This window comes from Anguilla rostrata, chromosome 8 (genome assembly GCF_018555375.3).
Source record: "Anguilla rostrata isolate EN2019 chromosome 8, ASM1855537v3, whole genome shotgun sequence".
Taxonomy (NCBI): Eukaryota; Metazoa; Chordata; class Actinopteri; order Anguilliformes; family Anguillidae; genus Anguilla; species Anguilla rostrata.
The window spans coordinates 47,745,351-47,770,963 of NC_057940.1; the positions used below are offsets into that span (position 1 = coordinate 47,745,351).

General features: G+C 50.7%; 1 protein-coding gene across 2 annotated transcripts in view; it reads right to left on the reverse strand.

Moving 5' to 3' along the window:
• Positions 1 to 406: 406 nt before the first annotated feature.
• Positions 407 to 25,613, reverse strand: part of LOC135261847 (semaphorin-6D-like) — a 141,756-nt gene continuing 116,549 nt past the window's right edge. For both annotated transcript variants that reach the window (XM_064348505.1, XM_064348504.1), the window contains 3 exons: positions 19,969 to 20,027; positions 18,991 to 19,041; positions 407 to 5,097 (listed from right to left, as the gene is read on the reverse strand). In XM_064348505.1, the coding sequence (XP_064204575.1) occupies positions 3,614 to 5,097; positions 18,991 to 19,041; positions 19,969 to 20,027 (1,594 nt within the window). In that variant the 3' untranslated portion in view covers positions 407 to 3,613. The remainder of the gene's footprint in view (positions 5,098 to 18,990; positions 19,042 to 19,968; positions 20,028 to 25,613) is intronic.

A 25,613-nucleotide genomic window follows, 5' to 3' on the forward strand; every position in this document is an offset into this window, starting at 1 on the left:
TGAGCCCAGCCGTTTCAAGGGAGGGATCCGTTCGGCGGGGAGCTCCTGTCCGTCAAAGCTCAGATCAATCGGATTGCGGCAGGTGACGGACACATTCGAAAGCTCTGCGAGCCGTGTGCCTGCAGCTAACTGCGCCCGCAGCAATGCTAACCCTTTGAAGAGGAGGCTTTTTGGAATGTTCTTTTCAAAATTTTATGTCAGAGTTCTAGAACTCCACTGTTTTCAGTTACCAGTAGTGATTGTGACATCAGCTTTAGAATGCTCAGTTAAAAACATTCTAATCACATATTTGTGAACGCACACCTTAAAATGTTAAGACTGAACAGACTCATGGAGAGACAGGGCCAGGGAAAGGAGAGAAAAAAGGATAAAGATTTTGGATGAATGAACGTCAAAAATAAGGAACTATGTTTGTATGATCATTTTATTTGATTTATTAAATTATAAGAGACTTACATCAACAAATTAAACTCAGTTCTCCCAAGGCATAGTCCATAAAACAAAAAAAAAACAAAAATTAAATAAAATGATAAACAAAAAAAAAAAAACAAGAACACCGAATCACCATAAAAAGTTATTCTTTATTTACACTGTGCAATTATAGGAAATTCCAAAGGGATCAGTAAACAGCAGTGTTTCCTTTTCCGTAAATTAATTCTAATTTGACTGATGTTAAAACTGACCCATGTTAGACTCACCAATGTTAAACTGACTGATGTTAAACTTGCCGGTGGTACACTCACCGATGTTAAACTCACCGATGGTAAACACATCAATGTTAAACTCACCAATGGTAAAATCACTGATGTAAAACACACCGATGTTAAACTCACCAATGGTAAAATCATTGATGTTAAACTCACCAACGGTAAACTCACTGATGGTAAAATCACTGATGTAAAACTCATCGATGTCACATTCATATTCATCAGTGTTCCGCAGGCCGGTTTTGGTTTCTTGCCAGTGGTTCTGGAAGAGGTGGTGCATGTTCCACCATTAGCCCAAGGATGGCATTACGGTTGTCCCGGTGACAAGTGAACTGTCTATACTCAGTGAACTTTTTTTTCCTGCATATTTTATACTGCATCTATTTCTATTTGAGGCTTCCAACTTAATGTATAAAATGTGATTTTTTCACTTCAGTATATCTTCAAGACAATCTGGCCATAAGCCAAGGATCTTGTTCACAATTGGTCAAGATGTGTCACGTGTGGCATCTGGACCAATTGGAGAGGCAGGGGCAGAAAAACACAACAAAAAATTCACCAGTCGCCAACGGTTTGCTAGGGTCTGTGTGGGGGAGGGGATGGGGGGGCTGGGGGCTGGTGGGATTTCACAAATTTCCTGGAGATAAACTGCAACAGACTGATGCCCCCCCCCTCCCTCCTACTCTCTGGGTACTTCCACAGGGGCTGAGCAAATTCGTTTTATAGCCTACTGCTCCTAAATCGCTCCCGAAACTGCATGAGCCATTAAAACCTCGAGGATCGACAACACACAGCTTAAATACTCAGCTTCCTGTTAGCGCCAATGTGTCTCACAGCTCGGAGCCAAACAAGATGTTACATTTATTTTACACAAACAAAAAAAAAAAAAAGGAAAAAAACAAGATACTGTAGCGAGACGGAGTATATAGAGAGAGACTCGCGGGTTGTGACAGTCGAGATTCATGGGTACTTTAGAACGGAATAGATATTGTTAGTTTAACCCTTAATGTGGGAACCATGCCAGTGACAGTTTATCACCAAGGAGACCATGCACTCCGTGTTCCTTCCTGGTCTGGCTCAAAGGAATGATGTCACATTTTATAACAGTCATGGTGACAAGACAAATGTTTGGGGGTTCCGTGCCGCAGAGCATATGACGCCAGCGCGTTTCTAGAGCCGCAAATTGGTCGCTGCTGTACTTAGAGTTGCAGTGTCCTCAGTTTAAGCCTCTTTTCCTTACGTGCTATTGAGACTCAGAATGTACAGTGTAGTTTAAAATAAACAAAACAAAACATAAAAAACACAAAAAATCACACAAGCTGGGTCTAGTACGAGGGTTGCACGCACAGTAATACTGACCTGTCATCTGATGGCATTAAAATTTTCCTGGGGATAAAACTACAAATAAAAAAATTTCTGACACACTGACGACAAACTGAAAAATATATAAAAAAAAAAAAACTAAACAGTTAAAACAAAACACTTATCATAACATCTGCGCTTTCCCTGTGACATCATCCATAGCACGTTATATTAAATAAGGCACACCATTTACACATACATTTAAGATTTTGGCTAGTTATTAGTTCCACTGTCCTTATTTACAGCTATATGCACAGAGTTAATTATGTCGTAATTACGGTCGTTATAACAACAGATGTCTCTTTGCTACAGTAAAACGGAGGGTTTGTCAGTTACGTGGCCTCCTTCTGAATATGAACCAGATCTTAAGGGGTCCTCTTTTTTCTGATTTAAAAAATAAATTCCCCCCCCTCCCCCCTCGTCCGGAGAGAGTTTTGTCATGGAATATTGCGCCTTTGCTTATTTTTGTTTTTTTTCTCTTCCGTTTAATTCGTCCGTTGGATGCGGGTGCCAGTGATTTTCACGCGTGCAAGAGCCAAGCCGCCTCTTCTGTGGGGTCCTCGGCTTAGCAGCCAAAATATTAGAGGAAAAAAAAAAAACTATAAGGAATCCTCGACTTGAAGGAGGGGTCGTAATTCGGAAGCTTTAGGCTGTTCCTACCGAATGAAGCAGGACCCGCCCCTCCACCCCCCCGGCTCAAGATGAGGATGACAAAACGGTTCAATATGGCCGATACGCTCCTCCTTTCCCCGTTCTCCTACACAGAAAAGACAAGTTTGCTTTTTTTTCCCCGCTCAAATTCTGTTCTGTTTACAGAGGCCATCCCTCGTCAGACGTCCAGAACAGACCGTGACATCACGCCTGGGCTGTATGTTCATTGGTTATTGCTCAGACCAATCAGGTGGACCAATCAGGAACGTCAGTGAATAAATGCACACAGGGCATCCCTTCGAATGATCCAATCAGGCGGGAGAAGGGGCCAACTCTCTCTCTCTCTCTCTCCCAGGAGTTACATTGTCCGACCTCCCCGTATTGTATTTTCATGTCCAGGGCGTGTACGAAAACCAAAGCGTACACGCACATGCACGCGCTCACACATACATGCATATATATGGATAATACACATACGAGCTGGCACGCAGACACTCGAGCGCGCGCGCACACACACACACACACACACACACATCGTAGAAGAAATCAGCATCACACTGATTTACGCACACACACGCCAGCACAAAAAGTGAGCCTGTGGGAATCTTGTTAGTGTCGAAGAGTCTCATAGTGAGGGTTGGGGGGGGGGGGGGGATGCCCCCCCCCCACCCCCACCTACTCCCCTCCCAGGTCCACAAAGAGACAAGGGCTGGCTATGCAATACCAATGTGGTACAGAAGCATTCGCATTTGGGGAAAGAAACTGGAATACAGCAAGCTTGGCAGTCCTCTTCCCCAGCCGGTCTGACCCCTTTATGCCCTTTAGGGTGGAGGATGAAGAGGTAAGAACTGGGGGGCTGGGCGGGGGCTGGCTCCCCCTGTACCCCTCCCCCCTCAGTAGTTGTACTTGCCCTGGGAGCTGACGGGAGAGGTGGCGGGGAGGAAGAGGGGTTTGGGCGGGACGTCCGGCTTGAGGGAGGCGCTGCGGCGGACGAGGGCGACCCGCTGGGCGGGGTTCTGCTCGCTGCAGCTGTGCTGGCGGGTCAGGTAGCCGTTCGGGATGAGGGGGTGGAGCGGCCCGTCGCCGGGGGGGAGCCCCGAAGGGTTCCCGCGCCCCAGCAAGGGTCCCGTCTGGTGGGGCGGTCCCGCGGCCCGGTGGTGGTGGTGGTGGTGGTGGGGGTGCCCGAAGCTGTGCTGGCGGGGCAGCAGAACGCCCCCGTTGGACATTTTGGAGGCGCTGACCAGGGCGTGCTTCTGGGGGCCGTGGCGGGGCGCCCTCTCCAGGGTGGACTGGGGCGGGGGCGGCGCCTCGGGGGGCACGTCCATGCGGCGGGTGAGGCTGTCGCGGGGGAGGGTGGAGGAGCTGTAGTACGGGGCCGACTCGGTGTCGGGGATCTGCGGCTGGCCGCGGGCGGAGTAGGCGGGCGTCCCCGAGCAGGGCAGCAGCCCCGAGGAAGAGGAGGAGGAGGAGGTCAGCACCGCCAGGTCCTTGCCGTTGCCGCCGGCGTTGGCCAGCTGGATGTGCCGGAGCAGCTCGTCCAGGGCGGAGACGTCCACCACGGTGTGCGGGTAGCCCTGGTAGGGCGCCCGCTCGGCGTTCGGGACCTTGTGGCCGCGCTCCTCAGAGTGGAAGGCCCGGCCCCCGCCGCAGAGCAGCTGCCCGTTGGCCAGGCTGTGCGAGGGGAACGGGTAGACCTGCTGGGACACCGTGGAGCCGGCCCGGGACACGCCGGCGTTGGAGGAGGGCGTGGCGGCGGGCTTGGAGTCCTTGCCGTTGTTGCAGTTCTGGTTCCTCTCCCACTGGTTCCGGAAGGCCTTCATGTTCTTGATCGGCAGCTCGGGGGTGGACTCCGGGGTGGGCAGGCCCGACAGCTCCTCCGAGTTGTTGTGGGAGTCCTGGTGGAGGTCGCCGTGGTGGTGGCTGCCGTGGTGACCGTCGCCGTGGTGGTGCGGGTGGTGGTGGTTGCCGTGGTGAGGGTCGCCGTGGTGGAACAGGTGGTGGTGGTGGCTGCCGTGGTGATGGTCGTCGTCCCCGTGCCCGGACAGGCACTTCCCGCCGTGGGGCAGCTCCTTCCCGTTGGGGATGAAGGAGTTGTAGAGCCCCGGGGGAGGCGACACCTCCAGCTTGTCCTCCTTGGCCTGGGGGTCCAGCAGGCCGTTCAGCTTGGCCAGGCTGCGCAGCGACAGGGCGTGGGGCAGCGGCGCCTCCGCGTCCTTGCCCAGCCGCTTGGCCCGGTGGCTGCCCCGGCTGCAGTAGCAGGACACCAGGAAGCCGGAGAGGAAGGCGCCCAGGACGAAGGCCACCAGCACGCAGGCGATCAGCAGGGTGTAGTGCACATTGTAGCCGGACTTGTCCGGGTCCAGCGGCCGACGGACACCTGCGGAGCATCAGAGAGGGGCGGAGCAAAGACAAAAGAAATTAAACAACGACATTTCATCAACCAAGCACTTTTCATAGACAAACTGAAAAGAACGTCCATAAATACACACTACTGCTTTGAAGGAGGTTGTTCCCCCTTCTCAGAGCACTGGCCTTATGGGTAAAGCGGCAGTCGCTTTTGTTTGATAAAAGCGAGCAGTTCTCGACTGACCCGGAAACCGACCGAGGTCCGCCATTTTTAAGGGCATTCCAACCCGTTAAATGCTCCTTGAAGCAGTTAGGAGCGAGGAGCTAGGAGGCTCCCGAAGGATGCTTCAGCAAGGAAACACGAGTGCATCCTTTGTGGAAGTAATTTTCTTGGAAGGCGTTACATATCATTGATTGACCTGTGGATCCACTCTACATCTGCCACGTCTGTAACTAACACAGCTTTAAAATGACTCTTGACTGAACAAGGACGTTACGTTTGCCTAAAACACCTTTCCTCGATTCCTCCATCCCTGTGTCCTTTCTCTGTGTCCTCTGTTGGATGAAGCTAAGGAAGCGAGGAAAGGACGCGAGGAAAGGATGCAAGGTAAAAATAAGCGATTGGAAAAGAGCCCATGATGTTGGTGAAGAAAGAGTGAGGTTTTTGAGAGTGGGCGGAGATACTAGGAGCTGTCCATCACTGGCCTGTCTGATCCAATCACAAAGACTTTGGAAAGCATCAAATGAACAGCACAGTAACTTGAAAAAAACAATACTGGCTCCACTCATGCTGAAGCCAATGAAGCCATTTTCATTCCACAAAGTCTCTTATCCAAAAATCAGAATATCCCTATTTATCGTTCCATTCTTTTTTTCTAAATGCACAATAGACTTGGGCATGTAATGAAGCAATTAAGATTAAGCAGTTAGGCTCAAGGGTTCCAAACTGGGAATCAAACCTGCAACCTCACGGTTACAAGCCAAGCTCCCTAACCGCTATGCCACCCCATCAACGTTTTAGGCTGCCCCCCCCCTCCCCCTTCCCAATGAAGAGCGGGAGCGCTTCCCTGTCAGGACGGCTGCCAGTCCCTGGGGGGACAGAGACTAAGAGCTCTTCGGAGACGCTCGCTAAATCACCGGCGCGGTTTCATTACCGTTCCGTTTTGGTTAATGAGATACTCGAGAGCGCGCTGCAGCGCCAGGTACACCTGGCATCGTGTGCTTGGCTAAATAAATAAATTAATAAATACACAAATAGATTTGAAATGCATGCTTAAGCCCACCTGCTAATGAGCTCATTCACTCATTATCTGAGCGTGTGCAACTGGCACAGGAGTTAGATTTCTTCATTAATTTATCCAGCTCACCAGGAAGATCGAGGCGGTTTGCTCGCCATCCCTCCCCCAGCACCAGGACGCTTGGGGGGATAATAAAATTTGGGATTATGAATGACGGGTCGTCTTTTCACGGAGAGGAGGTCCACCAATCACAGAGCACGTTGGTAATAAGAAACAGAACAACCCCGCAGGCGACCAGCGGATGCTTTCCTGCTCTGGGACTGGTGGGGGGGCTCCTCTCTGGTTTCCATGTAGAGAAAGTGAGGACACATCTGTCCTCGTTTTATTTTCTCTGCTGGAGACCAGACGCCGCACCTCAACTGTGAGGTCACGCATTCCAAATTCCGCCACTGCACAGATATTCCGCTCCGTGGACATTCGTCAAAAAGTTCCATGAAGGAGACAGCCAATCAGAACGCTCTCAGGCACAGCGACAGCACACTGCCGCCGTGGGTAAACTCAGAAAGCTCAAATTAACATCTGCCCCTGAGGTTAATTTTCACCTCCTGACATTTCAGAAGAAAAAGAAAAATAGAGATATAGACTTCCGTTTGCATTTATGCGTCCGGCACAAAACATTAGCCGCAGCGGTGAATCTAGGGGGGCCCGGCACCGGCGCAGGCGGCGACCAGGAGCGCGGCTGTCAAAATGAGCTTTCTGCAAAGTCATTTTCCCGCCATAATGACAGCTCGCCACAGTCCGCTAAGAGGAGCGACCACACGGCTAAGCGCTACCTGTGCAATTACAGGCACAAAAGCAAAATCGGTGATGACTGAGAAAGCGACGAGGTATTTGCTGGAACACTCCTGGTGGGGGGGGATGAGGGAGGGGTCTGGTAGGGGGCACCCCCATGTAAGTGCATGTTTACTTGACAGCGGTGAGTGACAGGTACAGCCCATGCTTTCAGTTGCTTTTATAAACACCCGCGTAATAGCCTGATAATTTCAACCTGCCGTGATTACGGCTGAACTCCGCGATCGCTGTTGTCGTTCAGCGGCTGGTCTCATTTTAGATCAACAGAAAACGTTGCGGGGAAAACACTGAGCAGATGTGGGAAGTCCAGGGGTCAGAAAGTAAAAGCCCTGACACGTTTCTTCCGTCCACAAACTCAAGCAAGCTGATTTTAATAATTAGTTCTAGCGGCTGAAAAACTGTGCTAATTAGCAAACCCAGGTGATTGGACTAAAATGCTGGGGAGGACTTTTACTCTCTGAACCTGGATTTTCCACCGCTTATGCTAAGCAGAGTAAGACTGAGTTTTCTGCATATGGGTCCAGGATAATAACTTAATAACAGCTTCTGAGTTCTGACAACATGGGATAGATCTGCCCTAATCCCCAGCAAGGACAAACCCTGCCCGAAACCAACCCGGGTTCCTGAGCGTGTTGCGTAACTCAAAACACGATCCCTCCCGTCCGTGCGAACAATCAACAGACACTGAACACACTGCGTCCACTGGATGACATCATCTGCACGGCCAAGTCCGTGGAACCAATGACAGCGCAGACAACTCAGGATGCGCAGAAAATCATTTAAAAGCTTCTCAAAACCGATGGAGGGGGTTCAATTGCATCAGAGATGACGTCAGGTAAAGGACATGAGCCAAAACGTACTATGATCTCCTCAGAAACGGACACGTTATTTTGAGCAGCGGTCAAAATAAAAAAATAAAATTTTTGTCCATTTCGCGCTCGTGTCGTGTATCTTATCTTTGTTTTTGTTACAGTCTGAGGAACGCAGAACGACGGGGTGAGGGAGAGGGACAGAGAGAGAGAGAGAGAGAGAGAGAGAGAGAGGACAGAGAGAGAGAGAGAGAGAGAGAGAGAGGGACAGAGAGAGAGTCAGAGAGAGGTACAGAGAGAGAGAGAGAGAGAGAGAGAGAGAGATGTGGTAATCAGAATCAGACGAGCGAGCGGCTGCTCCCCGGCCGTCCCATGCGGTGTTAATAAGCGTATATGTAGGTCAGAGCCGCCGCTGGAGAGCGAGCCTCGCTCGGCCCGTCTTCACCGGGAGCCAAACCGCCACGGAGCTCTGCGGAGGTCCCGCCTTTCAGCAGCCAATCAGAGCGAAGGATGGAGCTGCAGGGAACGAGAACCAGCCAACAGCCAACCCCCCCCCCCCCCAACAGAAAAAAACTGCTTTGTTTGTGCAATCGTGGATTCTCAGCATCACCTTCTGCATTGTAACAGTTGTTTTATTTTCTGAACGCGGCGGTACGAGAATAATCTTCACATTTTGAACCTTAAGTGTCGTGATAGCGTTTATCTGGACGATGCCACCTTTACACTTTCACCTGCGTTTGCAGCGATCGTGCCGAGCGGACGAACGTATACTTTACACCTTCCTCTCAGCGAGCCGCGGTAGAAATACAGAAAGAAAAGCAGAAAGGCCAGGTACTGCTTCGCTACCTGCTTTGCGATTCCGCGCACAAAGTGCAGCGTGTTGCACGGGGGGCTGCGTCGACGCTGTTCGAGACTCACTCCGGCTCGGCTCTCTGTGGTCCTGCCTTTGAAAAAGGTCAAGCTTGTAATGCCTGCCAAAACCGCCCCCCCCGCCCCCCAAAAAAAACCAAAAGCCCCGAAACCCGGCAAGACTTCGGGAGGACCGCGCGTCAGTCCGTCCGACACGCGTTTAGAACCGGCTTCCAGTCCCCCCGAGAGGAGAGCATTAATATTTATGTCGTTGTTTCGCTGAGCGTGTCGCTCCGCCGCGCCGCGGCTAGCTGCCGCCGTGTTCCAGCGCCGCGCCGCCGGCGACCTGGAACCTGATCGTTTGCGGTGACAGGGGAGCGTCTCTGACGCCGCGGCCCGGGCGCAGTTTCGTAAACGCGCTGTATCTTAATGCTCGCGGTATCAGGCTGCCCGACAGCCGCGAACCCCGACTTGTAACGCTGGGAGGAGCTGAGGTTCGCTACAAACAAACTGACGGGACGGTCCGATTCTCGGCACCGTGTTGATTTGGCAGGTCATCCGCCAGTCTCGTCTTAGAATTCAATAGAGTACAAATTGCAGCCAATGAGAATCAACAAAAAAAAAAAAAACATACATTTTACCACAGCATACTTTGTAAATGGTAAATGGACTGCATTTATATAGCGCTTTTATCCAAAGCGCTTTACAATTGATGCCTCTCATTCGCCAGAGCAGTTAGGGGTTAGGGGTTAGGTGTCTTGCTCAAGGACACTTCGACACGCCCAGGGCGGGCTTTGAACCGGCAACCCTCCGACTGCCAGACAATCGGTCTTACCTCCTGAGCTATGTTGCTATGTTTGTTACATATTAAAAAATGCACTCCTTCAAAACATGCATGGGATTTCACCCCACAAAAATGATGGCTTCTTGACGTATGCCATAAAGAGTCAGAACACTGTGCGTGTGATATTTCTAGCACATGACATTTTGATTAATGCCTCTGCAAACCGCATTGCACGTTGATACCCATAAACGGGCTTCGTTCGGTGAGTTTCGTTCGATAGTTTGTTTGCAGTCTGGCCCGAAGAGCAAAGCTTTTTAAGGACATCCTGCTGATCAGACAAAAACGAGTGCAATTGCTCCCCTTTGCAAACCCCCATTATCCCAGAATGCCTTGCTGCAGCTTTGGCTCTGGGGCTTTTCAGCAGGAGAGCCCCGTTGCCGGAGAATCTCCGCCTCTCAGCGGTTTATTTTTAAACTTCGGTGTTTTGAATGCGAGCGCTTTTGCTGCTGAAAGCCGGCTTTGTGCCTCCAGCCCAGCACTGCGGCACGCTGCTCGCAGAAGAGCACTGCGTCCACAAAAGGCATCGAGTCACCTGCTGCTAACTGCTAATTATTTCTTTTGCATTCTGAGATTTCTGCGTTTGAAGACGGTGTGTAGATTTAATTAGATATGGGAATTCCCCCACACACCCCCCCTGTCTCTTGGCCTTTGGAGGTATTTATTGTATTACTGGAGACGCAGTACGGTGGTGGTGGATTGTGAGACTGTGCGCACGCGGTTGTGTGGCGTTAGTGTGTGGTGTGGTGCTGGTGAGGTGATGGTGAGACTGTGGCACGCTGTGTGTTGTGGTGTTGTTGTGTGTGTGGGGTTGGAGAGTGTGTGTGTGGTGGTGTGTGTGTGGTGTGGATGTGTGCTGTGTAGTGATGCGGACTGTGGCACGCTGGTGGTGTGTGTGTGCGTGTGAGTGTGTGTGTGTATGTGTATGAGTGTGTGTGCGAGTGTGTGTGTGTGTGTGTGTGGTGTGCTTGGTGTAGGTGGATGGTGAGACTGTGCGCACGCTCGTGTGTGTGTGTGTGTGTGTGTGTGTGGTGCGCTTGGTGTAGGTGAATGGTGAGACTGTGTGCACGCTTGTGTGTGTGTGTGTGTGTGGTGGTGGTGTGTGATGGGTGCTTGGTGTAGGTGGATGGTGAGACTGCGTGCACGCTCGTGTGTGTGTGGTGTGTGTGTGTGTGTGTGTGTGCGCTTGGTGTAGGTGGATGGTGAGACTGTGCCACGCTCGTGTGTGTGTGTGGGGTGTGATGTGGTGTGTGGTGTGGTGCGCTTGGTGTAGGTGGATGGTGAGACTGTGTGCACGCTGTGTGTGTGTGTGTGTGTGTGGTGTTGGTGTGTGGTGCTTGGTGTAGGTGGATGTAGACTGGTGCAGCTTGTGTTGTGGTGTGTGTGTGGTGTGTGTGTGGTGTGCTTGGTGTAGGTGGATGGTGAGACTGCGTGCACGCTCGTGTGTGTGTGTGTGTGGTGTGCGTGGTGTAGGTGGAATGGTGAGGCTGTGTGCACGCTCGTGTGTGTGTGTGTGTGTGTGTGTGGGGGATGTGTGAGTGTGTGTGTGTGTGTGCTGTGAGGTGGATGTGACTGTGTGGTGTGCTTGGTGTAGGTGGATGGTGAGACTGCGTGCACGCCCGTGTGTGTGTGTGTGGTGTGCTTGGTGTAGGTGGAAGGTGAGGCTGTGTGCACGCTCGTGTGTGTGTGTGTGTGGTGTGCTTGGTGTAGGTGGAAGGTGAGGCTGTGTGCACGCTCGTGTGTGTGTGTGTGGTGTGCTTGGTGTAGGTGGATGGTGAGACTGTGTGCAGGAGCTAAGTGGGTAAGGGAATGGGCGGTGAATCTCAGGCCCCGCGATTCAAACATCGCGGGATTGCAATTAGCGCGTCTGTCGCATTTTCTTTTCCCGTCTGTGGCTACATTGTGTTCCGCCCACGCCGGCCCCCCGCCCCCCCGTCCCCCCGCCCCCGCCGCCGCGCCCACGCCGCCCGCTACGCCATGCTTTGACAGAGCTAGCTTCGGCTAAAGTGAGACTTAATGCGACCGCGTTATGTTACTGACGGGAGAGGGGGCAGATTAAGGACACTGACAATCCCAGAGAGGAAGGGGGGAGAGGAAGAGAGAGAGGAAGCTAAAGATGGAGGAGAGAGTAAGAGAGGGAGGGAAAGAGAGAGGGATGAATGGAGAAAAACGAGGTAGAGAGAAAGAAAGGGAGGAAGAGACAAAGGGAGGAAAAGACAAGGGGAGACATGTAGAGAGAGTAAGAGAAAGAGAGGGGGAGAGAGAGTAAGAGGGAGCGAAAAGAAGTGTGATGAATAGAGAGAAAGAAAGGAAGACAGGATGAGAGCATTCCAGAGGGAGAAAGACATAGGATATTACGATAAGGAGAGAGAGAGAGGGAGAGAGAGAGAGAGAGAGAGAGAACTGCACTCTATGGCATAAATGGATCACTAGGTTTTACACTAGTACTTTAAAAATACAGGTGCATTATGGGACTTTGGAGCCACCGTGTGCGCACTGGCAGCTCCCGTTTCTCAGCACAGCAAAAACGATTAATCCCCAGCCGCTAAAAATAGCCGCCGCTGCCCCGGCGATACGCGCCCCAGCGGAGCTGGAGCCGCCAAAAAGCCAGCGGGGAACGGGGGCTGGTCCTACGGGCGGAGGGAACGGGCTGACTGGGGAACGGGGTGACTGGGGAACGGGCTGCCTAGGGAACGGGGGCTGGTCCTGCGGGCGAAGCGGAGGGCCTGTCTCCATGGCTTTCGGGGTTTCCGATTTGCGGAGACCGCTGCCTGTCACGAGGGGGGCAAAAAAAACAACAACAAAACAAAAAAATTGTAATAAATAAATAAATAAACAAAACAACCGAGATGCAAAAGCCGAAGTTGCTTCTTTTGTGTTGCGGAAGCATCCGGAAGCATCGGATGTAGAGGAAGGTGATTTCCGGCAGGCCTGTGAAGGGCTCGCAGGTTGATCTACGTCAGGGGTCATCAACTCTGGCCCTCGAATCCAAATCCAGCCCTGGTTTTCTTTTCTCCCGGGTAATCAGCGCTACTGATTGGCCAGACTGTCTGCACACCAGCAGTCCTCGCGCCCTGGAGCACCGTGAGTGGCTGATCCCTGATCAGCGTCATTAAATAAACAGCGCCGCTGAAGCGGGGCTTAAGACCGCAGAGCGGAAAATCACCCTCGCTGTTTGGGGAAGGCTTAGGGGGGAAACGGTGCGGTCGAATGAAGAATGACACGCGCGACGTGGCGAAGGACACGAGGCGCTCGAGCGCCGTACCCCAGGGGTGTCTGTTCCAGCTTCCAGAGAGACCCCCGCAGTCCTGACGGATTCAATTCGATCGGTACTCGAGCAGGAAGGAAGACCTGAAATGGAGGGCCCTCAGGTGGTTAGGCTCTGCTTTGGGGGGCTGATGGGAAATGGAGTAAGACTCATCTGGAGATCTGTGCAGTGGTAGCTGGTGTAGTTTCATACCTCAGGGGAGGAAGGGTTTAGCTGTGGTTTATTTATCTGGGAATTTAAAGGCATCGAATTTAAGGCATTAAGCAGTTAAGGCATCAAAGGGTTAAAGCCCACGGAGTGTTCTCTAAAGGTGTCCCGCGTAGACTCGCGGCACTTCCTGCTTCACGACCTCTGACCTTTGTGTCCCGTTGTTATATAACTCATAAAGTAAGGTCTTATATTGAAAAACTTTTATTTCCCAAGAGTGGTTCCAGAGGCACTGTCTGTTAGTCCAAACAGGGCAGGATAAAAAAAGTGGTAAAAAAAAGGGTAAAAAAGTAAAGCAAAAATACTGTATATATTTCTGAAAAGTGTAAAAACAGTGTATTGGTATTTTACAGAGAAGTATATAAAACCAATGAGTGACCTTTCAGAAAGAGGTGAACTCGGCAAAGCTGATATGTATGTCACAGCTTGTCTTTCTCAGAGAGGGTAATGAAATTGCCTTCTAAAGGTCTTGCGGTGTTCTGGAGAGCAAACTCCGGAATGTTCTCTCTCGCTTGCTCTCTGCCCCCCCACCATCACCCCCCCCGCCCTCCCCAAAGCTAGCGTTCACACAGGAAAGTTCCGGACCACTTCATTTCCCTCAGCCTGGCTCCCGCCCCCCCCCGCCCTCCGTGCTTTAATGAGTTTCAGCGGCCGGCCCGGCTGGCGGTTACGGTCTCCCGCGCGCCCGCTAAATTAGCCGCGGGCCAGCGGTCTCCCGCACGGACAGGGCTCACAATACGCCCCTGACCCAAGAGGAGCCGCATTTATGGGTCTCTCAGCCCTAAATTTATGGGGGGGGGGGGGGTGCAGACGCAGCTGCGTAGGATCACCATTGACAAACCGGAACTCTTGAGGTTGCGGGAAAAGGAACAGGACGCTCGTCGGTACTAAAAGCTCATGAGGGCCAGAAGGACCGATTTTTAAGATTTCTTTTGAGCTATCCTTTTAAAAGGACTTTGGAAGTTGCTATTGCTAAATTGTTATTGTTATATTAACAAGCTATTTTGTTAGTTAATATAGTTAATTAGCAGCTATCTTACCAGTTCTTCACTAGTTGTTTATGAACTATGTTAATAGTTCATCGATTGATCAACAAGTCTGAAGCGGTTTTTCCACATTCAATTCATGCTCGCGTTCTACAACAGCAGTGCCCCACCGGGGGAATCGAACCCGCACACTGGTTTAGTCCCACTGGGGTAGGGATCCGGGCTAGCGCTCTGTGTTAGCAGCTGCTAGCGGCTCGCCAGGCGTTTCGGCTGGAGACGCGCCGTTAGCGCCTGTGATACAGGGTGGCTCGCGGTGCAGAGAGAAGCCGTTAGCCTAGCAAGCCGAGCGTTTCAGATGAGCACCGACACACAGTGCATCCTGGGTTGGGGGGGGGGGGTGTGGAGCCAGGTGTGTTCAATGGGCCTACCCAAAATTGGGGTGAATAACGGAGGGGTGTGGGGGAATGGGGGGGGGGGAGGAAACAGACATCATGGAGCTTTTCTTTTGGATCATTAGCCATGTTTGATTGCTACAGCTCGGGACATCCCCCATTTCCGTGGGAACGGTTTTTAACCGCCAGTAACCCCGCTAGCCAGCTACAGGGAGGTTCATCCATCAACAGCTGGTTCCTTTTCGCTCTAATAGGTCCCGTACGGTGTCACTGCCTTCGGGCAATTCACTGGGAAAAACGGCATTTAGCAAAAATACAAAGCAGATTTTCAGTTCAAACTGATCTCTTCTTCATTAATTACAGTTCCCGGCACCACCCACTTTACCTTGCTAACAAATTAACATTATTCAAACATGAAGCTCCATACACTGACATATGCAAAAAAAAAATTTGTATGCAGTATATTTTTTGATGCACATATACTGTAGAATATATTTCTCAAACTGCATGTTTGATTTAATATGCTTCTTATATACTAACTTGTACTGGAAAGGATATTGCTCGTGCAGTATGTCTGATTTAATGTATAAGGCTGGAGAATAATATTGCCCGTATAATATTCCTCATTTCAGGCAATATCTGGCATTTCAGTTTTTCTTCCTGTAGTTACCAGGTTACCAAGTTTTTGTTGTGCTGAGTTATCAAGGTTTTCTGTATCGTAGTGACGTGGGGACGGAGTAAGCGGTCAGTCTGCCTGGAGACCGTGACAGCGCCACACGGTGGTGGGCCTGGACTGACGGACAACGCTACGGTGATGTCATCGCTCAGGGGGCTGCCTCGGGGTGTTCCACTCCGACTCTGGGCAGGATGCTGAAAGGTCATCTAAAGCAGGTGGGAGCGGACTTTGGGAGGGGTGAAATGTGGCGTGGTGCCCCATAGGTGCTGGAGATGCGTTCCTTTTTTTTCTGGCAACCCCCCCCGCCCAAGTTCCCAGCAGGTGGGAATCGCACCAGGAATATCGCAGCTATGGGCGTTGGGGGAGAAGGGTGTGGGGTTGGTGCGGAGCAGGAAGTGGGGGGAGAGAAAACGTCCTTCTTCTGTGGTATTTGGCAGGGAACGGTGGCGTTCCTGCCAGGCGCGATTGTTTGGTACTCCGGCTGGCGCAGGGGGTGTGGGGGGAGGGGGGAACGGGATGGGGGGGGTTTACATGGTGGCGGTGACCCTCTGTGTAGGACACGGGCGAGGGGCTTTGTCTCTTGGCCCTCAACAAAAACCTCTTCCGCCCCCTGTGTTCTCCCGCCACTTCCACGCCGTCAAATAAAAACAAAACAAAACAAACGAATTGGCCGTGGCCCGGCACCGGGAGCGGACACGCCCGACCGCCACGCTGTCCCAGCTCCGGGGGGAGAGAGGGAGATTTACATCAGCGCTCATCCTCCACCGTTTCATTCCACATTTTTCTTTCTTTTCTCTTCTTTTTTTTTTAAGGCACATTCAGAGCCTGCCAAAATTAATACAAATTGTACGGAAACTGCGCTGAAAAGCTTTAATACCTGGAATTCAGCTGAGGAACGCAGTAATTGGCACTCAGGTCTCTGTGTGCCACACAATCGTACAGTAATTGTACCCGGAACATTCTCCCGCTCCTGCAGGTGCTAAATCTGTGCCACGAACACCATGGTCTGTCTGAGGCTCTTCATCTTTCTTTATTTCTTTTTTCCTTTCTTACTTTCTTTCTTTCTTTCTTGATTTCCTTTTGGGATAATTGTATTGGGACATCTGTGCACAGATCTGTTATCTGTACGGTGCATTCTGTACTTCTGTTCACAGGACTAATTGTGGATTAGTCCCGTTAACTCTGCTCTTATCGATCAGACGCTCCTTCTGTAAGTCACCCTGGAGGAGAGTCTCTGCTCGGCGAACTTAAAGTAACGTAAAGTAGGAGACTGTGAGCTCTCCTCCCATACGCACAAGTGAGTAAAACAAACATGCGCAGTAACAGCTTTGGGGGGGCGTGTAGCTCTGCAATGTTCTACTGTATCAATGCTGCTAATGCTGCTAGCCTGTAACGCCTGCATCTGTACCTCTGGCATGACTGTCTGGTAAGTTTCTATGGATACGAGCCTCTGTCCAATTACGACAGAGTAATAGCGTTCTGTTCCCCCATCTTCCTCCAAGGAGCATGTTGGGACGTAGAGAGGATACCACAAAATGCAAAACAAGCCACGCCCCCCCTCCCCCACCAGACTGTCTCAGCTTGTGGTTGATGTTACACCCACCCAGTAGCACCAAATTCTGGGCCCTGTGCATATGCAGTCTATGTGGGCTCCCTTGAAACTGCAGAACAACTTTTAGTCCAGGCCTTTTGAGGCCCCCCCACGCCCTGGAGCCCTGGGTAGTCAGTTACACTATTCCCCAAAACCGTGATTGCCCTGCACCATCCCACCTGATTACACCCCCCATCCTAATTTTCTGTCAAATCGTCTCATTTCCTGCCTGATGTATGCAGATCGGATGAGTTAAGATGGGTGCTGCAAATCCCCCACGGTTTGAAACTTCAAACGTTTCCCGCGAACGGAGATGTCAGTACAGACACCCGACATCCGCGTCGCTGAGCGTGACGTAATTAAAGCCACTGCCTCTGACACGTTGGGTTGCTCAGACCCGCAGACTCCACGCAAAAGCCTCAGACTCCACACAAAAGCCTCAGACTCCACACAAAAGCCTCAGACTCCACGCAAAAGCCTCAGACTCCACACAAAAGCCTCAGACTCCACGCAAAAGCCTCAGACTCCACACAAAAGCCTCAGACTCACACAAAAGCCTCAGACTCCACCAAGCTCAGACTCCACACAAAGCCTCAGACTCCACACAAAAGCCTCAGACTCCACACAAAAGCCTCAGACTCCACGCAAAAGCCTCAGACTCCACACAAAAGCCTGACTCCACGCAAAAGCCTCAGACTCCACGCAAAAGCCTCAGACTCCACACAAAAGCCTCAGACTCCACACAAAAGCCTGACTCCACGCAAAAGCCTCAGACTCACGCAAAAGCCTCGACTCCACACAAAAGCCTCAGACTCCACACAAAAGCCTCAGATCACAAACCTAGACCACGCAAAAGCCTCAGACTCACACAAAAGCCTCAGACTCCACACAAAGCCTGACTCCACGCAAAAGCCTCAGACTCCACACAAAAGCCTAAGACTCCACGCAAAAGCCTCAGACTCCACACAAAAGCCTCAGACTCCACGCAAAAGCCTCAGACTCCACACAAAAGCCTCAGACTCCACACAAAAGCCTCAGACTCCACACAAAAGCCTCAGACTCCACGCAAAAGCCTCAGACTCCACACAAAAGCCTCAGACTCCACACAAAAGCCTCAGACTCCACGCAAAAGCCTCAGACTCCACACAAAAGCCTCAGACTCCACACAAAAGCCTCAGACTCCACGCAAAAGCCTCGGACTCCACGCAAAAGCCTCAGACTCCACACAAAAGCCTCAGACTCCACGCAAAAGCCTCAGACTCCACGCAAAAGCCTCGGACTCCACACAAAAGCCTCAGACTCCACGCAAAAGCCTCAGACTCCACACAAAAGCCTCAGACTCCACACAAAAGCCTCAGACTCCACGCAAAAGCCTCAGACTCCACACAAAAGCCTCAGACTCCACGCAAAAGCCTCAGACTCCACACAAAAGCCTCAGACTCCACACAAAAGCCTCAGACTCCACACAAAAGCCTCAGACTCCACGCAAAAGCCTCAGACTCCACGCAAAAGCCTCAGACTCCACACAAAAGCCTCAGACTCCACACAAAAGCCTCAGACTCCACACAAAAGCCTCAGACTCCACACAAAAGCCTCGGACTCCACGCATAGCCAAAAAAGGGAGCCTGCATTAGCATCCTCCCGTGGTGTAATTGCATCATTGGCGTGATGGATCGTTAGCGTGCGCTCTGTTTCTCCACCGGCCAATCAAAATTAGGCCGATTAATGCTGAGCTGGGAGAGCTCGCCGCTCGCATGGTTTGTATCCCTCTAGCGCGTTTTCGCGAAATCGTTTATTCTCACTGAACGACTGGAGACGGACGTGGAGCAAATTAGAGCTCTCCATTTCAGGGGTGCGTGCCCCAGTCCCCTCCATCGACTGTCTGTCAGGTTTCTTTGGCAGTTCATATATTTTTTTTGTCCTTTTCGTTGCAGCACACCTTATTTCACACTTCAGTGAAAGCAGTTGTGTGGAACGCAAAGAAGAAATTGACTGATTAGAAAAAAAAAAGAAATAAAAATGCCTACACATTGATCTGCAGTGGGAATGACCTGTAGTAGACTCTGCAGAGTTTACAAAGACTATGATTATTTCACCTGATCCGTATTTTTATTTTTTTGTTGCTTTTTTTTACCACCTACTGGGACAGCATCTTTGTTACTTCTGAATTTATTTTTTGAATAAAAAGGAACAGACAAGTAAAAGGGTGATTTACCGTAGGCAGAATCGGCAGCTGTATTTTGTTTCCTCGTGGTTGCCAGGACATCTGAAAACAAGGCAGGGAATGAAAAGGAAAGCGCGAATGAGGAACCGCACAGAGGAACCTTCCGGAACATTCCAAACGCAATTCCAGCTGCGGCGGAATGCCGTGACATCATAATCAGACAATAAAACAGCAGCTGTGATGCCAAAAAAAGAAAAGAAAAAGAATGTTCAGATCAATTAGGAAACTTTCCATGACAGGGAATGTTGACTTAAAAAGAGCTTCACAAATAACGTGACACTCTGGGGTGGGGTGGGGTCAGACAAACAGGTATTAGGTTTATAATTATCAACTCCACGTAGAGGCAAAGTAGGAGGTGAAGTTAGCTTGTGTACTTTCGAGGTGTACAGCATTCCAGCATTACTTGGCATGGAATCCTAGCTACAGCGAACTGACGTGATGATCAAAAAGACCACTCCTCCACAGGTTAAGTGTGCTTCTGTGAGGTAAAATGCATCACATTAGCATTGTACTGAATACACCCTAATCAGCACCCTCAACAAGTCAGTCCACACTTGTATTTACAGACGTTCCCAGGTATCTACTGTAAGTCAGGTACTCTATGGTACACTCTGAGAATTAAGGGTACAGTGGAGGTATATTTTTGTTCTTTATGGAACAAATTTGCCAAATGTACCCTGAAACTACAATAATGTTCTGCTTGGGTACTAATGAGTACTTTTTGCAAGCAAAAAAGGTACAAATTAATTGTGTACTATTGGCTCGGGGTACAATTTTATGTACTTATCGGGTACCAACCCAGTGACAAGCCTTTGTACCTTGACAGGCACTTTTTCAAGCCTTTGTTATCTGAGGGCATAGCTGGATAAGGCGCATCTTCAAAGGAAATGAGGTATCAGACAACAGCTGAACGTTCATAGCCAGCAGGGCGTGACCTCAGCGCTTGCCACGCCCCCTCGTCATGCTCACCGTGACAGCTGTCAGGGTACTCCGCCTGGCTGCTCTCCACGGCCTGCTCGAACCCGGCCCTGAGGAGGAGGAAGAGGAGGAAGAGGAGAGAGGGGAAGGACAGGCCGTGAGGAGACAGATAAGTCTTTTCTCTCCTTAAATACAACTGTCTCCTGCTGTCGCATTTCAGTTAGACTAATAATAATAATAATAATAATAATAATAATAATAAAAAAATGGGCACTGAGAAAACAGATTAACCCGACAAGCCTCCTGTGAAAGTAAATTTTTAAAAAAGCATTAGATCGCCTGCTCTCGTTTCTGCCATATAGTGACCCACTGTGGCAGTGCCTGGCTGGCCTTTACCCGATATGAGCTGCCAAATTATGGCCCGGGGGGCTGTGGAGGGCTGGGAGGGGATGGATTCATGAAGGTCAAACAACAATCAGTCTCCCTCCAGCCAGGTGGCAAACGGATAGGGGGGTGTGGGGGGGGGGCACTGGATGGTCGTGTTCCTGCTCACTAAAAAAAGCACCCCTGTATTACAAGTCTCTACATCATCACAGGACTGAATAATTACATAAAGGTTAAATTTTTAAAAAGCTAGTTAGTTTAGAGTATTAAACCAAACCAACAAGTTATTTTTGTTCACTACAAAAGCGAGGGGGGGGAGGGGGGGGGCACAAAGAACTTGAACAATCAGAACAATCAGCATTGATGTCAGGGAATTCAACTGAATACAATTCAATTCCATTTTATTTGTGTGGTGCTTTTTAGAGGCGCTGTCACAAAGACGCTTTACAAGTAGGAGCACAAAAGAAAATTGGGCAGAAATTGGAACTTGCCAATCAAATTTCAGCTGTTAGAATTCTGTAAGTTTTACCCACAATGCCGTGCAAGGTTGAGCCAGTGAGGTGGATATTCCAGAACATAATGAAAGAGGAAGCGTCCCTCTCTCATTCACTCTCGTTCTCACTATCTCTTGCTCACTCTCTCCATCTTCCTCTCTCCTTCTCTCTTTCACGCTCTCTCTTGCTCTTTCCCTCAGTCGCTCTCTCTCTCTCTCTTTCTCCTGCTTTCTTTCTCTCTCATGCTTCTGAAATAGGCAGCAAGGTCTGAGAGGTCTCATTACTCCCCCCCCCCCCCCAACCCCGCCACCCCCCCATTTTTTTATGAACGGTACCGATTCTCCTCTTCAGCTCTGACAAGAAGGTTAATGAAGCGGTGTGCGCTCCTAATTTAGACAACCCTCACAACTCCGCGAATAACCTCCCCCCCCCCACCCAAATGAGAATAAAGAAATAAAGGAAGCGAGACGGGAACATAAATAACGCAAAGCCATTATTAGAGGCTTATTGACACCAGCAGCTTCCAAACAGCCGAAAAACCATCTGAGGGTAATGGAGGGGAGAAATTAAGGGGGCAACATAACCCCCCTACGCCCCCCCCCATCACGCATGCCATTATTCCAAATCCCCCCACCCCCGCCCCACCCATCCCCTGTCACCCACATCCCCCTCCGGTGCACACAACGGCCATTAGCAAAATAACGGCACTGGCTGTTGCCTCCCTGTTTACCCTTTGAGGAGCAGGTTTCTTCTGGACTGTGTTTACTGGTGTGCCAGAGCTGAAAGTGTGTGTGTGTGTGTGTGTGTGTGTGTATGGTGTGTGTGCATGTACGTGTGTGTGTGTGTGTGTGTGTGTGTGTATGTGTGCATGTTGTGTGTGTGCATGTAGTGTGTGTGTGTATGGTGTGTGTGTACATGTGTGTATGTGTGCGTGTGTATGTGTGTATGGTGTATGTATGTGTGTGTATGGTGTGTGTGCATGTACGTGTGTGTGTGTGTGTGTGTACATGTGTGTATATGGTGTGTGTGTGTGTATGGTGTGTATGCATGTATGTGTGTGTGTGTGTGTGTATACAGTATGGTGTGTGTACGTGTGTGCGTGTATGGTGTGTGTGCACGTACATGTGTGTGTGCCTGTACGTGTGTGTGTGTATATGGACTGTGTGCATGTGTGTGTGTGTGTGTGTGTGTATGGTGTGTGGGGTGTGTGTATGGTGTGTGTGTGTGTGTGTGTGTGTATGGTGTGTGTGTGTGTGTGTGTGTGTGTTTGTGTGTATGACTATAGAATGGCAGTAGCAGTAACAGTTGGAGCAGAAGACAGGTTTGTGTAACCGACAGAAGCTCTGCTGCTATTAAACTCTGGTGGAACAGGAACGCACGCACGCACAAGGACTCATTTTAAAGATGAGCAATTCCCCCCTCCCAACCAAAAAAAGGGCGACATGACAACTGGACAGTGTCTGCGTTTCCGCTCAAGAACAGGCGAATGCTGGGAGAAGGAGTGAACCTAGCGGCTTCTGGCCCTCCGCCCCCCCTCACACCCACACCCACCCCCCACACCCCCTGCAGTAAAGCATACCCGCACTGCAGGACAGAGCGGCACAAGGACGTGATACATCTGTTTTATTGACAGGTTAATGCACTGCGGGCGTTTTTCGGGGGCATTGTACAGGTGGGACGGGGACGGGGGGACGGGGACGGGGGGGGTAAAAGAGAGGAGGCAGCAGGTGTTGCAGTGCTCCGCTGCAAATCTTTCGCGGACGAGCGTGTCGAAAACGAGCGGGAGGGCATCTGCTGCGCACCCGGAAGCGGCGATCGCCCCTGTTTCGCCCGCCGGAGCTCGTTAGCACGTTGCCTGACTTTGACCTTCAGCTGAAACGCTGCCGGACTACTGATGAACATGGAGCCGATTTCGGAAACCGTCCCCAAAGAACCTCAGGAGAACCTCACCTTTTAAAGAGAGCACCACTTGTGTGCTCCTTTATATGACGATGAAGCAACCACAATCAAAAACTAAAGTACCACCAATCAACCAGCACATAAAACATCACTTTTCCACAGATACTGCATTTGAAAAGATAATCGCGGATAACGCAAACACAAATATTACTTTAAAGATTTTCACACGGCAACGATTTCATTCAATTACAAAAAATCAGTCCAATGCTCTTTAATTAATGAATTAGTCTGTAGTAATCAGGGTAGCCTCCTAACACCCAGGAATTTAGTTTTTGTCCTCTGTAGGGGACACAAATCTCGGGTCTTAATCTCAAGAGTCACACACTACGTTGAAACCTACACTTCAAGGGATACTCAATAAAAAATAGATTTTTTGAATGTGTTTTTTTCCAAGACACTTGTATTATATGAAAACAAAATGCTCAAACTATTAAATCAGTTTTTTTTTATACTGAAGAGGCTTTTAAGAACCGCAGCCTTCACTGAAGGTCGATGCTCCCATTCAATTCAGCTGCATATCCTGCGCAGACGCTGACAGCGGCCTTGCCCACTGGGGGGGTGGTCAGCTTTGCCCACTGAGAGGGTGGTTAGCCTTGCCCACTGGGGGGATGGTTAGCCTTGCCCACTGGGGGTGGTTAGGCCTTGCCCACTGGGGGGGTGGTTAGCCTGGCCCACTGGAGGAGTGGTTAGCCTGCCCACTGGGGGGGGTTAGGAGGTGGCCTCCACTGGGTGGGGGCATGGTTAGCCTGGCCCACTGGGGGGTTGGCCTTGCCCACTGGAGGAGTGGTTAGCCTGGCCCACTGGGGGGGTGGTTAGCCTTGCCCACTGGAGGGGTTAGCCTGGCCCACTGGGGGGTGGTTAGCCTTGCCCACTGGGGGGGCGGTTAGCCTGGCCCACTGGGGGGGTTAGCCTTGCCCACTGGGGGGGCGGTTAGCCTGGCCCACTGGGGGGTTGGCTTGCCACTGGGGAGGGTTAGCCTGGCCCACTGGGGGGTTGGCTGCACTGGAGGAGGGTTAGCGGCACTGCGGACCCCACTGGACGGAGTAGCTGGCACTGGGTAGTCACTTCAGACTCCCACCTGACTCACTCAGTACCTCACTGACTCCACTAGATACCTCCTGACTCCACTCGTTACACCTGACCACTGTCAGTACCCACCTGACTCACTCAGGCCCCCATGGGCTCACTCAGAACCCCACGATGAGCTCACTCAGACCCCACCTGACTCACTCAGACCCCACCTGACTCACTCAGACCCCACCTGACTCACTCAGAACCCACCTGACTCCCTCAGACCCCTGCCTGCCGTTATGTACACAGACACACAGCGCGTGGAGCCAGAGTGATCCTGGGGCATGTGTCTGCGTGTGTGTGTGTGTGTGTGCGAGCGTGTGAGTGTGTGTGTGTGTGTGCACGCATGTGTGTGCGAGTGTGTGAGTGTATGTGTGTGTTTGAGTGTGTGTATGAGTGTGTATGTGCGTGAGTGTCTCTCTGTCAGCAGACCTAAGGGATGGAAGTTGCGCGTGTGCGTGTGTGTGTGTGTGTGTGTGTGTGTGCCACAGAGACAGGCACTCACTCATTGGCTCACTTACTGTCCCACTGACTGACTGACTGACTCGCTCACCCGCTCACAAAATCTTGCTTTCCTTTGTTTCTGCAAAATGTAAAAAAAAATGGCACCAATTAAACGGCAAAACCTCACACTGTCGGGGGAGCCACGGCAACCATACAAAACGGGTAGCCATGCCAACAGAACGTGGTTTCAGAAAGTGTCGATTGGTGTCGGCCCTGGAAGTGACCCCCCCCGCCCCCCGCTGCTCCATAAATCCCCCACCCAAGCCCACTTCTACTCCCCAAGTAAATAAAAAGTGATTTAGCACCAGTCTGTGCATTACAGAAACAAGACCAGTCAAAACGGTGCAATTTGGAGGTCGAGAGAGAGAGAGTTAGAGAGAGAGAGCGAGTGAGGGAAAAACAGAAGGAGAATTGGAAAAAAGTAGAGAGCTGCAGGGAGTGCAGATAGAGAAAAGAGAAATGGAGCAAAGACAAGAGAAAAGAGAGAGGTGGAGAGACAGATGGGGAGAACGGGAGAGATAAAGAAATAAGAGAATGATCAAGAAAGAGAGGTAGAAACAGAGAGAGAGAGAGAGGTAAAAATAGTGTTTTTATCTTCAGGAGTGCTAGGCGTGATTGAAACCCGGCTGATACAAAATGGCCGCCCTTTGACCGCGTCCAATGGGGAGAGACGAGAGAGAGGGAGGGAGGAAGGGGGAGGGGAGAGGGCAGGAAATCCATCGGCTGGCCTTTAGCTGCCACACTCTTTCGTTTTAGTGGAAAACGGAGATCAATAGTTCCAAGTGTCAAACGCCTGCTTTCCCGTTCATAAGAATGGCTAAATAAATCACAGCTGGATGGCTGTGATCTATGACTCTGTCTTAGTCTCCGTCTGCAGACCTGTGGGATGGAGGTTGAGTGCCTCAATTCTGGCCTTTACTGCTGGCTCTGGCGCACAAAGCCAGCCCTGTAGTGAAACAAAATGGCGAAACCCTTTTGACCCACTCCTATATCTACACAAAGGGTTCCAAAAGGATCCTCTGTGTCTCCACAGAGGAACTAGGTCTAGTTCAAGGGTTCTTTGATGGGCAAAACGGTTCAATCTTGGAGCTTTCACATTTTTCACATCCACCATAAAGGGTTCTATAAAGAAATAGAAAGGGGTTCCTTTGTGAAGACAAGCCAAAGCACGCTTTTAAAACCCTTTAAAAAGGGTTGGGGCAGTGTGGACCTGTGGACCTGGTAGATTTTGGTCATCGATTGATAGGAGGACAGGATACATTTTTGGTAGCCTACATCCAATGA